The following is a 15,470-nucleotide window of genomic DNA, read 5'->3' on the forward strand; positions in this document are numbered from 1 at the left end:
TAGTTTTGCTATGCATGTTTTCCATCTGTACAGTGACTGTGATAATAATTGGGCCTGCAAAGAATTGCTGTGAGGATCAGTGAGATGGTACGTGTAAAACGCCTGGTACAACATAGGACAAATGGTACCGGCAGTTTGCTAGGAAGGTGGTCATTGGTCTTCACTTCTGATATTGTGAGGTTGTTGTACAGCAAATTGGGCATAAGAGGAAGGATTACTTAAAGAAACAGATGTGTTTTCCAAGGACTCATGGTGGTCTTGCTTGGGAAAAAAGAAACTTGGTTTATCATAACAGTAGTGGGATAATAGTGATGAAGTGAACAGGTATAAAAAATGGTGTTAATGGTGGTGCTGGTGATGATAGGAAAAGAAAGCCACTACTTGGGCAAGAGTTACAAGTAATAAAATGCTGCATTTTCCAGTGATATTTAGGTTTTGTAACTATTCACTGATAGCTATACATTTTTGTTATTGAACTTTCTTCAGGGGACTACACTTTAGTCTGAAATTCTAGCCCTAATTCCCCGTCCCCCCACTGAAGTACTTGTTTTAAGAGCATGGTCGCTGATAATGTAAGGGGCGTTGCCGTGCTGCTGTAGCTGTTGTGAGAGCGTTAGGAGCAGCGATTGCTGGGAGGATGACAGGTCTGGATGCGGCTGTGAGGGGTTAGGAGGCTGCGTACTCTCCCTGTACCACTTCAGCTCTGCCCCTTTGCCTGAGACAGACACACACACTGAGGCATGGATAGGAGAATATGAACAGCTGAGAGGAAACCGTTTTCTCAGTGCAGTCAGGGTTTAGTTCCAGCCAGGAGGTTTGAGAATGTGGCAGAGTTTCTGTATGATGAAACAGCATATTTCACAGAGGCAGTAGAAGCAGTTGGGGTAAAAGGGCAGCAGTGGAAGGATGTCTTTTGTTCATTCATCTAGGCACATACAAAGATGAATAAGATGCCCTTACTTATCTTCCATCCAGAGGAGACATGTAAACAGTTAAATGCAGGGTAGAGATGGTGATTCTTTGAACCTGACAAAAGGAAGAAATAGATTAAACTGATACTCGAGGAGAGTCAAGGGGAGAGACTAGCAAATGAGATTGAGAATCTTCCAGAGCTCAGTGTTCTCATTGGAGTTATTTCCTTGGGGCATAAGTTCCAGGTATTTTTCAGATATACTATAGAAGCTAGGAAAACTGCTTCTCATATCATCTCAAATGATTTGATTATGGATTTGGGTTTTGTTGTGTCCTTAGGAGGGTGCACCATGGACGATTTTGCCCTGGGAAATTTCACTGTAGCAGATTATGCCTTGTTAGAAGAGTCCCCTTATGTGGATGATTGTGTCTTTGCCTCCGAATTTATGTCCAATGATTATGTTCGTGTGACTCAACTTTACTGTGACGGGGTGGTAAGTAGATTTCTTAACTTTTTTTTTTTTTTTTTTAACACCGCGTGGCATGCGGGATCTTAGTTTTCTGACCAGGGGATCACACCCGTGCCCTCTGCAGTGGAAGTGCAGTCTTAACTACTGGACCGCCAGGGAAGTCCCCTTAACTTTTTGTTTTTAACATTGTGTATTCTTAAAGGTTTATTTTTTTAAAAAATTGAGGTATAATTGACATATGACATTAGTTTCAAATGTACAACATAAGGATTCAATATATGTATATATCATGAGATCAGCACAATAAGTTTAGTTAACGTCCATCACCATACATAGTTATACATTTTTTTTTCCTTCTTATGAGAACCTTTACGATTTACTTCTTGAAGGTTTTGTGGTATAGAGCTGTCTGAGTAAAGATATTTTTGTGCTACACGAGATTTGATAGGGAGATATGTATGGCTTTTGAAGAGGTCATTTCAGACGGAGAAGTAAGCAGTGCCTCAACAAGGAGAATGTGCAGTGCTGGTGAAAGCTTGTTTTCTGACTGGAGATGAGACTAAAGGCTCTCAGGGAGAGCCATAGGAACAGACTTGGGGAAACACTGAAAAAGGCCAAAAGACTCATTGGTTGAAGATGTTGTATTCAAAGTGTAAAAGTAAACGTACTTTAAGTTTTTAGTTTAGTATTGATAACCCTTACATTAAAAATCAAGAACTGTTACTTTTGCATTTACCAGATACAAGTCAAAAGAATTTTTTTCTTTTTCAGGGTAGACAGTATAAAGATTATACCCAAAGTGAGGGAAACTTAGGTGAGTACTTTGGTATTTTAATTTGTTGAAACAGCTATCAAGGGAGGTTCATGCATTCACATCAACATAACAGACTTATACATCTTTACAAAGTTTATTCTTTATTATCCTTTTTAACTAGAAATTAAAAAACCTTTCCTTGTTAAAATGGAGTTTTAGCTAACACTTAGATATTCTTAACATCTGACAGGTTAAAATATTTCATCCTTTCATTTCTTACCTTTCCATATCCATTTTTGTCTTTTCCCTTGACAGTGTTGATTCATTCCAAAATGAGGCACAAAATATTAATTTAAAACTTTTTCTTTTTAATTAAGAGTTTGATATCTGCACTATGTGGTGTAGTAAACCTATTTCTATCCTGCAAGATTACTGTGATGCCATTAAAATACACGTCTTCTGGCCACTTCTGTTTCAACGTCAGCACAGTTCTGTAATATCACGGTTGCATCCCTGTGTGGAGGCAAAGTAAGTTACTGCTTGTTAACCCATTTTGTATGAACAGTGGTGAGTGTGTTGCCCAGTACTGAGGAATGCCAAGTGCAACGGGAGGCTTATGTCTCATTCTTGTATACTGTTCAACTCTACTTTTGTTTAATAGAGTGGAAAAGTTAATACTTGGGATTTGGATATAAATGAATAATCGTGGTAACATTATAATGAATGAAACTCTGAAGAGCGTTAGATGGTAGATTTGAAGCTGAATAAGGAAAAATTAATATGCTTGTTTATAAATACCAGTATTATAGTACAGAAGAAAGAAAAAAGTATAGTATTTTGTCTACCTAATAAACAACTTATTATTACCTAGAGTGAAGTAAGAGAACTTAATTTTATTCAAATAGTTTAAATTGAGGTATAACATATAGTTAAGTATAAGATTCAATGAATTTTATATATGAGACCCTAATCTTTTAAAAAATAAATTTGTCTTTAAGCAGTTCTCATGCATCTGAGATAAGTTTGAAGAAATTACAACATCTTGAGTTGATGGAAGATATTGTGGATTTGGCAAAGAAAACTGCGGTAAGTGATAGAATGTGTTCCCCTCCTGCATTTCAAGAATGTAGATATTTATATGGTATTAGGCCCATGTTACTAATTTATGGTGACTAATGGGTAATGGTTAACCTGAGCTTATTCTGCTATCCATGAGTTTGTGCTGTGTGTTTGAGAGATCAGGTAGATGGCTTTTTTCGTGGTTCTGACATGACATGATGAGAACCAGGCGTGCTCCTTGCCGTTAACAAATAGACATTAGAATTTGTCACAAATGGAAGTGTGCACCTAGTTCACAGAAACCTTTGCCGCAGATTCTGAAAGTGATGGGTCCTATCTTGTAACGTAAAATCATGCCACAGTTAGCACCACCATAACAAATATTTTTTCTTTGGGGTAAACTTTATCATGTCTGGTGAGGAGGTATCCCTGTACTACACTGAGGGTTTTTTTCCCCTTGAAAGCTGTTTAATAATTTTTCTCATTTCAGTTGGTTATGGAGCCACGTGTTTTTCTTGGTAATTCTGATTGCAAACTTAAATTTAGAAAGGGCATTCTGATATTTATTTCCTGCAGATTAATCCTTTGCAGCAACTTATATCAGCCAGTGTAATTTTTAAAAAATTTTATTTATTTTATTTATTTATTTTTGGCTACTTTGGGTCTTCGTTGCTGTGCGCGGGCTTTCTCTGGTTGTGGAGAGCGGGGGCTACTCTTCGTTGCAGTGCGTGGGGCTTCTCATTGCAGTGGTTTCTCTTGTTGTGGAGCACGGGCTCAGTGGTTGTGGCGCACAGGCTTCAGCAGTTATGGCTCGCGGGCTCCAGAGCGCAGGCTCAGCAGTTGTGGTGCACAGACTCAGCAGCTCCGCGGCATGTTGGGATCCTCCCTGACCAGGGTTTGAACCTGTGTCCCCCGCATTGGCAGGTGGACTCCCAACCACTGCGCCACCAGGGAAGCCCAGCCAATGTAATTTTATAAAAAAGTTTAGGTGTAATGAACCATACATCTGAAAGTTTAAAATCCGTACATATAAAAGTTAAACTAAATCATTTTATTATTAGAACCCTGTGTAAGACGATTTCTGACTTGTTTTAGGGTCCTTAAGAGGTAAATTGGGCATGAAAGTGCCGTAGAAAGTGGACTGCTATGTACATAGAGTAGTATTCCTAAAATGTAGAATTTTTTTTTCCACTAGAAAATTAAAGTATGATTGGCCGAATAAGGAAAAAAATGTTTTGTCTTTTCTGTTTTGCAGAATGATTCATTCTTTATTGGAGGCTTATTGAGAATTGGTTATAAAATAGAAAATGTAAGTGTTAACATGGGAATACGATACAACCACTTTGAATAAGTGGCAGTTTTCTCACTTCTCATTGCCCCCTGTATCAATACTAGGCCCACTGAGTCAACATTTTATAGGTAGCATTTAGTAGTACTGATTTCTGTTATTTTGCCTAAGCAATCTCCTTGTTTGCGGGGTTTGCATTATTATCATTTTCCCCCATATATGTAGTGTAATTTTGAGCCTCTTTTACAAGTTGATTGCTTTTTCTCTTTTAGATTATTTACCTGGCATATGTTCTCTCCCAAATGAAGTTATTAGGCCCCTGGTATGAACATTTTTTGATACACATTTACTAGATGATCTCCAGATACATTGTAGGATCTTAGCTCCCCAACCAGGGATTGAACCCGGGCCCTCAGCAGTAAGAGCGCAGAGTCCTAACCACTGGACTGCCAGGAAATTCCCAATAAACCAATTTTTAATGCTACTGGTGACATAAACATGTACATGTTTCCCTTAAACCTGACACCAGCGTTGATGACTTCATTATTTAATTTCTGAAATCTTTTCCGACACGAGAAGTATGAATTACACTTCTGTGAACTCTCGACCCTTCATGAAGGTCATTGCATTGAGTGCTCGTTTGCCCAACCATGCCCTCCTCTTGTTGCCTATATGCTTATTCTTCTCTTTGCCACAGACCATTTAAAGTACATAGTCCCTTTCGTGAACCTTAATAGATACCGTTAATCTTAAGGTAAGGATGGAAGTCCCAGTTTAGATGAAATCTGAGACCCCTATTCACCTTGTGTTACTGTACTCTCCTGCTACCTAGGGCAGCCTCTGGCCAGGTTGTAGACCTCAACTTCCAGGTCTTTAATCATTGCAGCAGCATCCTGGGCTCTGAGGGTGGCCTGAGGTTACCTGAAGATATAACATATGTGAGTCTGTGGTCTCTGTTAACTTGTGTGTTGGGGTCTAGCTATTCTAGGCTTCATGCTATAGTAATGAAAACATGAGGTTGTACAAGTTTTGTAATAAGAGTCTGAAATACTATATAAGATAAATTTATAATGCCACATGTAAACTTATAATTAATACACAGATCACATTTTTCATCCCTCTTTTTGAAACAGAAAATCTTGGCAATGGAAGAAGCTTTGAATTGGGTGAAATACACAGGCGATGTAACAATTTTACCTAGGTTAGGAGCAGTTGACAATTGCTGGCCTATGTTAAGTATTTTCTTTACTGAATGTAAGTATAAATGCTTTAAATTGTTACTTGACTCAGTTTTATAAAGGTATTATTTTGGAAAATAGAATGTGTAGCTGTGATTTCTTATCTTAGGATTTTAAAAAACGCTTTTCTCTTATGAGTAAAAGCCTGAATAAGAGAACTTTAACCCTGTAGTTAATTTTATTCTGTATTTCCTGTCTTGATGATATCTGTGATGTTAATTCCTTTTAAACATCCTAGCAAATGTATGCCATAAATTATTAATATATAATACCCAAAGAGACCACATTGGGGCTTATGTATTCTCATTCATAAGAGAAGTAACTGAGCTAAGATTGTAATTTTCATTTCTCTGATGAATTTGTTATTCTTATATATGATGAAGCTGCCTTATATATTTTTTACTTTGTGAAATATTTTTCTCTAAAATATTTGAGGGTTAGTAGTGTTTTTATAGGGATCTTGAAACAGGAAGTATTTGGCTCTTTAGCTGATAATGACTGATAATTTGCCATTTCTATTTGCCATTTTGAGTAGAGGGCACATTTTATACTCTTGACCTGAGTGTTAGAGAGAAATTAATCTTAAATATGAAGACAGGTTTTTCTTTTATTTTTTTAAATAAATTTATTTACTTATTTTTGGCTGCGTTGGTTAGTTGTGGGGAGAGGGGCTACTCTTTGTTGTGGTGTGCAGGCTTCTCATTATGGTGGCTTCTCTTGTTGCAGAGCATGGGCTCTCGGCGTGCGGGCTTCCGTAGTTGTGGCACATGGGCTCAGTAGTTGTGGCGCATGGGCTTAGTTGCTCCGTAGCATGTGGGATCTTCTTGGACCAGGGCTCGAACCTGTGTCCCGTGCATTGGCAGGTGGATTCTTAAGCACTGTGCCACCAGGAAAGCCCCAAGACAGGTTTTCCTGATGTTTATTGGACGGTGGGCTGTATTACGTTGATAGAGGTTGTTCTTTTCGTTGTTTTGGAAGCCTTTAATTATAGCCTAGATTTTATGGTGGAAGTAAAGGACCAAGTATCATGTACTGGACACCCATTTGGGCTCGTTTCTAACTCTTTCTCTGTTCTCTCTTTTTATAATAGTTCTGCCAGGTTGATGCTGTGATCCTATTTTAGAAATGAGCAAACTTTGAAAGGTTAAGTGATATTTCTTTAGTCTATTAAGTAGTAGAACCTAGATGAGAAGTCAGGTCTCTCTGATCTCAAAGTTCGGGTTTTTGTTCTATAATCTTAATCTGTCCCTTTAGTATTAGTTTACTTTATTTGGTCACCTTCCAAAATTCTTTCTTCAGTCTTAAATTTTAGGTACTGCTTTTGCTTTGGAAGTGAATATGTTTGGCTAGAAGCGTAACTATAGTTTTGTTGCAATAAAATTATTATTTACCACTCAAAATCTTTTTTATAGAACAGCTTAAAATACAGAAAATGATGTCTGGTAAATTTTTAACATAAATTTTGGTTATTACCTACTGCATTTTAATTAGTTTATTAAATTTTTATGAGAATAATGTTTCAAAAAATGTCAAATTTTAACATTCATGAGAGTCAAAATGTTGAATTAAGACATTTTAAATTCTTCATTTTTTTTATATTAAACACATTTTAGAAAGTAGTTTCTCAGGTTTTTTGTTTTCAGAAATTTTAGTTAAACTTCGTGCCAGGTACACCATAGCTCAATAACGTTTGTTGAATTGACTTGAGTAATTATGAGGCCTATTTGGAATGTGTTATGACAGAGCACTGTTAACTACAATTAGAACTAGAGTAGTAATAAACAAGATTTTTAAATGCTAGAAATAAAACAGATTAGATTCTTAGCACGCAATGAATCTAATGTTTTCTGAAACATTTTATCAGCTGTTTATTAAAAATATATTGATACATGTAAAAGATTATAAGAAACATTATTTAGAAAGTATATCTTGAACTTTACAGACTCAACCTACGTAGCCTAAGAATTAGAACATTAACAATAGCAATTTGTTTTTTTTAAACAAATGTTCTCTCACTCTCTCCTAAAAATAAAATTTAGACAAGTATCACATTACTAAAGTTGTAACAGAAAACTGCAATTTGCTTGAAGAATTTAAAACTCAAAGTTGTGCGGAGTGTCTAGAGGTGAGAATAAATATTTACTTGTAAGTATATTTTAAGATTTGCTTGTTAGAACTTTTATTAACACTCAGAGGAAAGTTCAGTAAAACTGCTGTCAATACACAAGGAACTACTATAAAATTTGATAACATGTTCGAGGGAAATTTTTAATAAATTTTGATTGGAATTTTTTTTTGGAAGAGGAAGCCATCTTGATCAGAATTTTCTAATGTTATAGATTTTAAGAGTTAATTGAAAATCGAAATTTGATTTTTTTTAAATTAAAAGGCTTTTAATTAGTTGAGGGAATATGATTTTTCTTTGCCACCAGCTTTATTGACATGTAATTCACATGCCATACAATTCACTCATAGGAAATATGATTTTAACTAAATTTTTAAAAAGGGATTTAGGAAAATATTTAATATTCTACTTAATTCTCTAGCTAAAGCCATTGATATAATCCAGTAAATAATAATTTGTTTATTTTGAAAATTTGAAGGTTTGAGTTGAAAAGTTTTAGTTATATCTGTAGCATCTTTGATTTCAGTTTTTGTTGTTGTTGGTTGTTTTTTTTTGTTTTTATTTCATCCTTGCTGTAGGTCACATGATTTTTTTGGGGGGGCAGTTAGTCTAATCAACAGTGCCTATATGTTATTGATTTATATATTATTTTTTAAGCACTCAGGTTTGTTGAATAACATCACATTTTCTAACCTAAAATTAAAATTCTACTTGGATCTTATTTCTTTTCTGCATATGCAGGCATGTCAAGGTCTGTTTAAAAGTGGGCCTGCAAATACGGTACACAAGGGGTAAATTGTTAGTGTTATTCATAATGTCATGGCTTTGTTTACTTTTTAATATCCCTTTATCAAAGTTAGCGTTGAGTCATTAGAGACAGACAGGTTTCTTTAAATGTATATTCTAAAATGTTGGGTATTGAATTCTCATTTTCTACCTAAGTAATCCCCCAGGTTACTTCTGATATCTGAGATAGAAACCCAGAACCATTTTTCTTAAATATTGGGGTTACTGATTCTCTTTGCATTTAATTGATGGGTCTTCTTTTACCTTGATTTCTCAGCAAGGAGAACTAATGAAAATGAAAGGAAATGAAGAGTTTTCCAAAGAAAGATTTGATATAGCTATTATCTATTACACCAGAGCCATTGAATGTAGGTAAGAGCAAAATAGAACAATGAGACCCTTTTTATGTGGCAGATCAAGTTAGAATGCTAGTCATTAGAAAGAAACACAAGATGAGGAATTGGAGAATATCATCAGTTTGCTATGCAGAATATATTTTCTCACCCGTAGGTATTAGAAGCATGAGATGACCTGAGTAGATGAACTTACTAATCAAGTTGTATAACTCAAGTGAATCAGACAAAATTGGGAATTTGCTTCTACCCTGCCCCACTTTGTTCCCAAGCTTTCCAGTACAGGGTCATCTGTTCTTTCTTGCTCTTGTTTTCCCTTCCACTAATTCCTTCCAAATTATTAACTGATAAAACAAAGGGTTAGTTACTAGTACTTAAGATGTCACCCATTCAGGGATTTGTGCTTTCTATGAGGGAATTTTTAAAGGGTAATAGTTGGAATTGTTGAGAGAATGCATGTGTTCTCTCTACCTCATCTTCTGTTTGCTCAGCTGCTAGAATTTTGTAGCGTTCCTGCAAGTGTGCCTCACCTGGCTCTTACTGACATCTTAGCTGGCCCACCTAATACTGTAGCAGCCTTAGGAGGGTGCGCTGTAGACAGCTACTCTCTTTCCTGTCTTACCCATCTCCACGGGGAATGAGTGAATCCAGGTAGTACACCACATCTGAAAGCCTGCTGCTCTGTTCTTCTAGGAAGCGGTAGAGGAACAGTAAGATAAAACCAAAAAGGACAAAACTCGAAATGAAGCTATTTAAATTACGGTTGTAATTTACAGGCTTCCTTTATTTGAGTTCTTTGTGAAGGTGGTACAGTTCTGACTTACATAAGTATTCTGTTCTGTACAGTTATAACATACTTGTAGTTTGCTAGTTTTTTAATATGTCTCATTTGATCCTTGCAGCAGCCCTATGAGCTAGGCAGAAAAAGTAGAACTTTTTAATCTTCATTTTGAATACAGGGAAGTTTAAGTTGGTTTGAACAAGTTGCTCAGGAAGTGAAGGAACAAGAGCTATATTCTTTGTGCTCTGCCACACAGATGTAAAGTTTTTGAAAATTATTTCATGCCTTACGATTTCTGTGTTATGTTTGTTTTGTATGTAATGTTCTTTACTGACGAAACATTATTTCTTTTAAAGACCTGAAAATCACCTTCTTTATGGTAACCGAGCTCTTTGTTTTCTTCGCACTGGACAATTTAGGTAAGTTGGTTAGAGTGCCTAATCACTGAATTGTTAGGCTAAATACTGATCTTTGAGAAGTATTTCTGTTTTGCAGTTTCGCAAGAAAATTCTTCACTAGTTCTTCGGCAGAAATAGTTAAATGCTTAGAAGAGAGCTCTTTTAGGCTTTATATATAAAAACAACGACAGAAACAGCTATTCTGATTGAGTGGATAACATGCTATGCATTATTTTAAGCACTGCGTATAGGTTATTTAATTCTCACAACACATTTAATAAATAATTATTCTCCACATTTTACATTTGGGCAAACTCATACCATTAGTAATTAGTAACTGTGAATTTGGTTCTACCCTGCCCCATTTTTTTTCAAGCTATGATGCAGTGATGCCAAGATTTGAACACAGATCTTATCTGATGATGTCAAAGTCTGTGTTTATAACACCTATAATATATTACCTTCTTCTGCTCTATTAGCTAATCTGTATAGTTCTGGAAGAATTTTTGCTGTATTTGTTTCCTCTGTCTTGTTATGAAAAAATTAAGTAAATATCCTTCATAAGTGAAGGAAAAGAAATTTAATGGTTTAACTCTGGGAGTGAAATCGTAATTAATTCTTAGTTCCTCATGTTCAACTAAGCTTTTATTTATTAGTTGAGAAAGATTGTTGATACTGTACCATGATTTTATTGTCTCAGTTTAAAATTTTTAGGACTTAAATATTAAGCATTAATGTTGAGCAGTGTAGATGACAGTTACATTTAACTGTGTCCTACCTTATTGCAGGAAGGGTTTCGGGTTGCTTCAGGAATACATCCACTCAGTAGAAAAATATTAAAAACAAAACAAAACAAACTAAAAAACCAAGTTAGAGCCTGGGATCCTTAGAATAAAGCTGCATAGGCATAAGGTCCTGCTTAGTGATTGGCTATAATTCATATTTGCATCTGACCTCTCTGTTGCCCAAAATAAAAAGAGAATACCCGACAAGTTACATAATTCTCACTGACCCTGAAGAAAGAGGACACCAGTTGCTCAGGTGAAACTGTTTTGCTGGTGTTTCGTTCTGGAAGAAGTTTCTTATATGGCTAATATGAACTGAGTGGTGGAGTAGAGAAGAACCTCAGCAACATTCCTGTTCAAAGGAAGAAACTCCCTGAGAGTGCAGTTTGGGGTTTCATAAATAATTTTTTTCATTAAGTTTTCTCACGAATGCAGAGAATATGATATCAGTTGTTGCTCAGGGAAAGCACTTACGTTGGGAGGTGGGAGTGGGGACTATAGTATATTCCAAGTATGAAGCTTTTAAAAATAACCTGTATGTTTTTCTTTTATTATAAACAGAACACTTTCTCATGGTAGAAAATTTGGAAAATACAAGAGTTTAAAAAGAAGAAAATAAAATCACCACCTCGGAGAATACCGCTGTATTAACGTTATGCAGCTTTTAGGTGGCTTAAGCCGTGGATAAACCGAGGCTATCTAGTCTAGAGGAATGGATGGGCTTGACACAGTCTTCCGTCTATACCACTGTCCTCAACTGGTTCTAACAAGAAATGAGCTGCAAATGTCTTTAGATTATTGCCTCTGGCTAGGTCCAGAATTGCAGATATCCTGCGCTGTTTAAAGGTCAATCTGTATACTTTCAAGATGAATAGGTTGGGCAACTTGGCTAGCCTCTTGTGAAAATCAAGGCGCCTATCTGAAACCTTGATTGGGTGGAAGGTCATCCCCTCTGCCTAGGGGATCGCTGGGAGCTGAGAGGCAAACCAGGGGTTTCTGCCCTCTTTCGTGAGTGTTGAATGCTAGACACTCAAGCAGGATCCTGCTAAAACTCTGCTGTGAAGGAGGTGCATCAAAGTAGAAGTATAGAAGCCAGGTAGCCCGGTGAGGTCAAGGTCAAGAGCAGGGTTGTGCATCCATCCTTGTACCTCTTTCCTGCCGGTCTAGGTTTGTGATTCAACACCAATGAAGTTTTCTTTAGAGGCAGGTCAGCAGCATTTCCTTATTAGGCAATCACCAATATGTGCTGGATGCTTATTTAATGTCAGAAGCATTATGCCACATTGGTTTTACTGTTGTTCCCACCTCATTCATTGTTTATATGACTTGCTCAGTAATGTAGGGATAATGTTTTCTGAACCTGCAATACACATAACTCCTGACCAAGTGAGTAGTTGATATGACTTCAGAAAAGAACATGTTGCCAGTGATTCAGACGTGCCATTGACTCAGGAGGACCCATGCCATTTATCTGGGTTACCAAGATTGAGATGTTTTGAAGCTCTCACATCTGAGGGTTGGTAGGTCCGTTATGGGAATCAGGCTGAGCAGCTGCAGGAACAGCTGAGGGTGAAGCATCCGACCTCCCTGGCACTGTTCTGAGCATTCTGCATGTATTAACTCATAAAACCCTCACAACCCCGTGAGGTAGGTGCTGCTCTATCGTTATAGACGAGGAACCTGAGACCTGGGGAGGTCAAGCAGTGTCCTCAGACACTAGGTGGGTGTGATGGAGCCAGAATTTGAACCCAGGCAGCCTGGATGCAGAGTCTCTACTATTAATCACCATAAGGTGATGATAGAATCAAACGGCAATGTGAAAGTTGAAAAAAATTAAAATAATGGTCTAAATAGTCAATAAACATGATTGTCCTTACAGGATGTGCAGATTAAAAACTGTGAGTCTCTCTTTCGTACCCATCAGATTGGCAAAAATTTAAAAACCTCATAACACCAAGTGTTTGAGAGGATGTGGAACAAAGGAAACTTTCATACTCGGCTGGAGAAAAGTGTAAATTGGTGCAATCACTGTGGAGAGCCCTTTGGCAAGGTGAAGATGTGCGTACTCTGCCGCCCGCTTCTGGGCTACCCAAGAAGATGTGTACGAGCCTTCATTAGAGCGTTGTTTTTAAGAGTAAAGAAATGGAAACAACCTAAAAGTCCATCAGTAGGGGAATGGATAAAATGAATTATGGTATATTCATACAATGGAATTCTGTGCAGCAGTTAAAATGAATGCAATGTTGAGTGAAAAAGCAAGTTGCAGAATGATTTGTACGGTATGATGCCATTTATATGATGTTTTAAAATGTGCAAAATGATATGCATATCCATAATTAATACATAGTATGTATTTACAATGTTTTTAAAGTGCATGGGCATGTTAAACACCCGGGGAGTGGCTATCTCTGGGGAGGGAGGGAGGGAGGGAGGGAAGAGGATTGCAGCCGGGAAAGATGGTTCACAGTGGGTGTCAGCTGTAACAGACCTCTGCAAAAAGATCTGAAGTAAATATGGCAAAATGTTAAGGTCTTGCTAAGCTGGTACATGGGTGTTGATTATCTTAATGTTATTCTCTGTACTTTTATGTATATTTGATAAAAAAGTAACACAAAGTGTAATTTAAAATGCACATAAGATGAAAAAAGGAAAAAACACCAAACATTAAGGATAAAATAAGTGGAAAGTAATCTTGAAAGGAGAGAAGTAGAAGTATTTTAAGACCAATGGTTGGGAACCTGAGGTGAAGTATGTGTGGGGAAAATGCTTCACTTAGAAATGGTCAGAGAGTGGTGGAGGTTTTAATGCCGAATAGCCCCACTTGTAATAGCCTATACTTGTAAGTCTGGCCACCCTTGAGTGGGTTTAGGGGAGGCCCGGAGTCAGAAAGAACCCTTACCACTCTCCAGAGGTGTGCACCTCCAGGTCAGCAGATGTTGCCCTGGGGAAGCACATGGAATGGGGTTGGGCTTGGGGGTGGTGGTGGAAATATGCTGCCTCCTGCCACTGCTTCTCCCTACTGAATCCTTCAAGCTGAGGAATGCGTGCAGTGTATCCCAGAATGCCTGGCTGGGGTGACATGTCCTTTTTATTCTGATCTTCTGCATTTTAGAGTGATGGTTTTAACTGAAGTAATTAGAAATTTTCAGATTAGAGGGGAATCTAGAAAAAGCAATCAGGCATCTATAGCGTCTATAGTTACAATGATTTTGCAAGGTATATGATTAGACTTACTGTTTAATTCATTCTTGTGGGACTCATACGTGAAAATTTGAATTGTTTGGTGGGATGGGATAAATTGTGTAATGGGAAATGTAATTGGAAAAGGGGAGAGCCTTGGATTTTTAAAAAAAATTTACTTTGGAAAATGATGGAATTTTTAAATTAATTTATTTATTTTTGGCTGCATTGGGTCTTCATTGCTGCACGCGGGCCCTCCCTTGTTGCCATGAGCGGGGGCACTCCTCGTTGCGGTGCGCGGGCCTCCCATTGCGGTGGCCTCTCCCGCCGCGGACCATGGCCTCCAGGCATGCAGGCCCCAGCAGTTGTGGCACTCAGGCTCAGGAGCTATGGTGCACGGGCTTAGTTGCTCCGCGGCATGTGGGATCCTCCCGGACCAGGGCTGGAACCTGTGTCCCCTGATTCAGCAGGCAGACTCTCAACCACTGTGCCACCAGGGAAGCCCCAAACGATGGAATTTTAAAACTTGATATTTAACTATCTATATCTATATAGATAGTTAAATATATATCTCTATATAAAGTCTATATCTATATGATATTACCTATTAGCTCCCAACTTGTGATTAATAGCAGGTGGATAGACTTTAAATGATGTGTGTGTGTGTGTGTGTGTGTGTTTCTGAATTTCTCTGAGGCCCGAGGTGTAAATCAAGTCAGCTGTATGTTTCTGTGTGAATGTCAGAAATCTTAGTGTATGTGGGGAGCCTTAGTGTACGTGTTGGTTGGTGAATTATTCCTCACTCTTTTCTCTTACTTGTGCTGTCTCTTTATTTTGCTTAAAAGCTGCTGAATTTGCTTTTTTTTTTTTTTGCGGTACGCAGGCCTCTCACTGTTGTGGCCTCTCCCGTTGCGGAGCACAGGCTCCGGACGCGCAGGCTCGGTGGCCATGGCTCATGGGCCCAGCCACTCTGCGGCATGTGGGATCTTCCCAGACCAGGGCACGAACCCATGTCCCCTGCATCAGCAGGCAGACTCTCAACCACTGCGCCACCAGGGAAGCCCGCTGAATTTCCTTTTGAAGGAAAGAGTTATTTTTTCAGTCTTCTTTGGGGTGCATCCCCTTTTTAAAAAGCAGTAACAAATGCACATCATAAAAAGTTGAGTACTAAAGGATAAGCTGAAAACTCTTGCCCAGCTGAGACCCCTGCCCTAATTCCTTTCTTTTAGATCCTTGTGTATCCATGATACTGATATTTCATGACTATACTAGCACTTATTACATTGAACCAAATGAAGTTGCTTTTATAAATCAGAATAAGACATTTTGTTTGGTTCAGTC

The 15,470-nt window shown here is 37.8% G+C and overlaps 1 protein-coding gene across 1 annotated transcript in view; it reads left to right on the top strand.

The window, feature by feature from the left end:
• The window catches only part of TTC3 (tetratricopeptide repeat domain 3), a 139,027-nt gene that overhangs the window by 9,976 nt on the left and 113,581 nt on the right, over positions 1-15,470 (top strand). The window contains exons 2-10 of the mRNA XM_060150918.1: positions 1,252-1,406; positions 2,154-2,196; positions 2,514-2,664; positions 3,135-3,222; positions 4,451-4,504; positions 5,617-5,737; positions 7,761-7,846; positions 8,910-9,004; positions 10,123-10,185. Coding sequence (XP_060006901.1) covers positions 1,252-1,406; positions 2,154-2,196; positions 2,514-2,664; positions 3,135-3,222; positions 4,451-4,504; positions 5,617-5,737; positions 7,761-7,846; positions 8,910-9,004; positions 10,123-10,185 — 856 coding nt within the window. The remainder of the gene's footprint in view (positions 1-1,251; positions 1,407-2,153; positions 2,197-2,513; positions 2,665-3,134; positions 3,223-4,450; positions 4,505-5,616; positions 5,738-7,760; positions 7,847-8,909; positions 9,005-10,122; positions 10,186-15,470) is intronic.

The sequence above is a fragment of the Lagenorhynchus albirostris genome, chromosome 5 (genome assembly GCF_949774975.1).
Source record: "Lagenorhynchus albirostris chromosome 5, mLagAlb1.1, whole genome shotgun sequence".
Taxonomy (NCBI): domain Eukaryota; kingdom Metazoa; phylum Chordata; class Mammalia; order Artiodactyla; family Delphinidae; genus Lagenorhynchus; species Lagenorhynchus albirostris.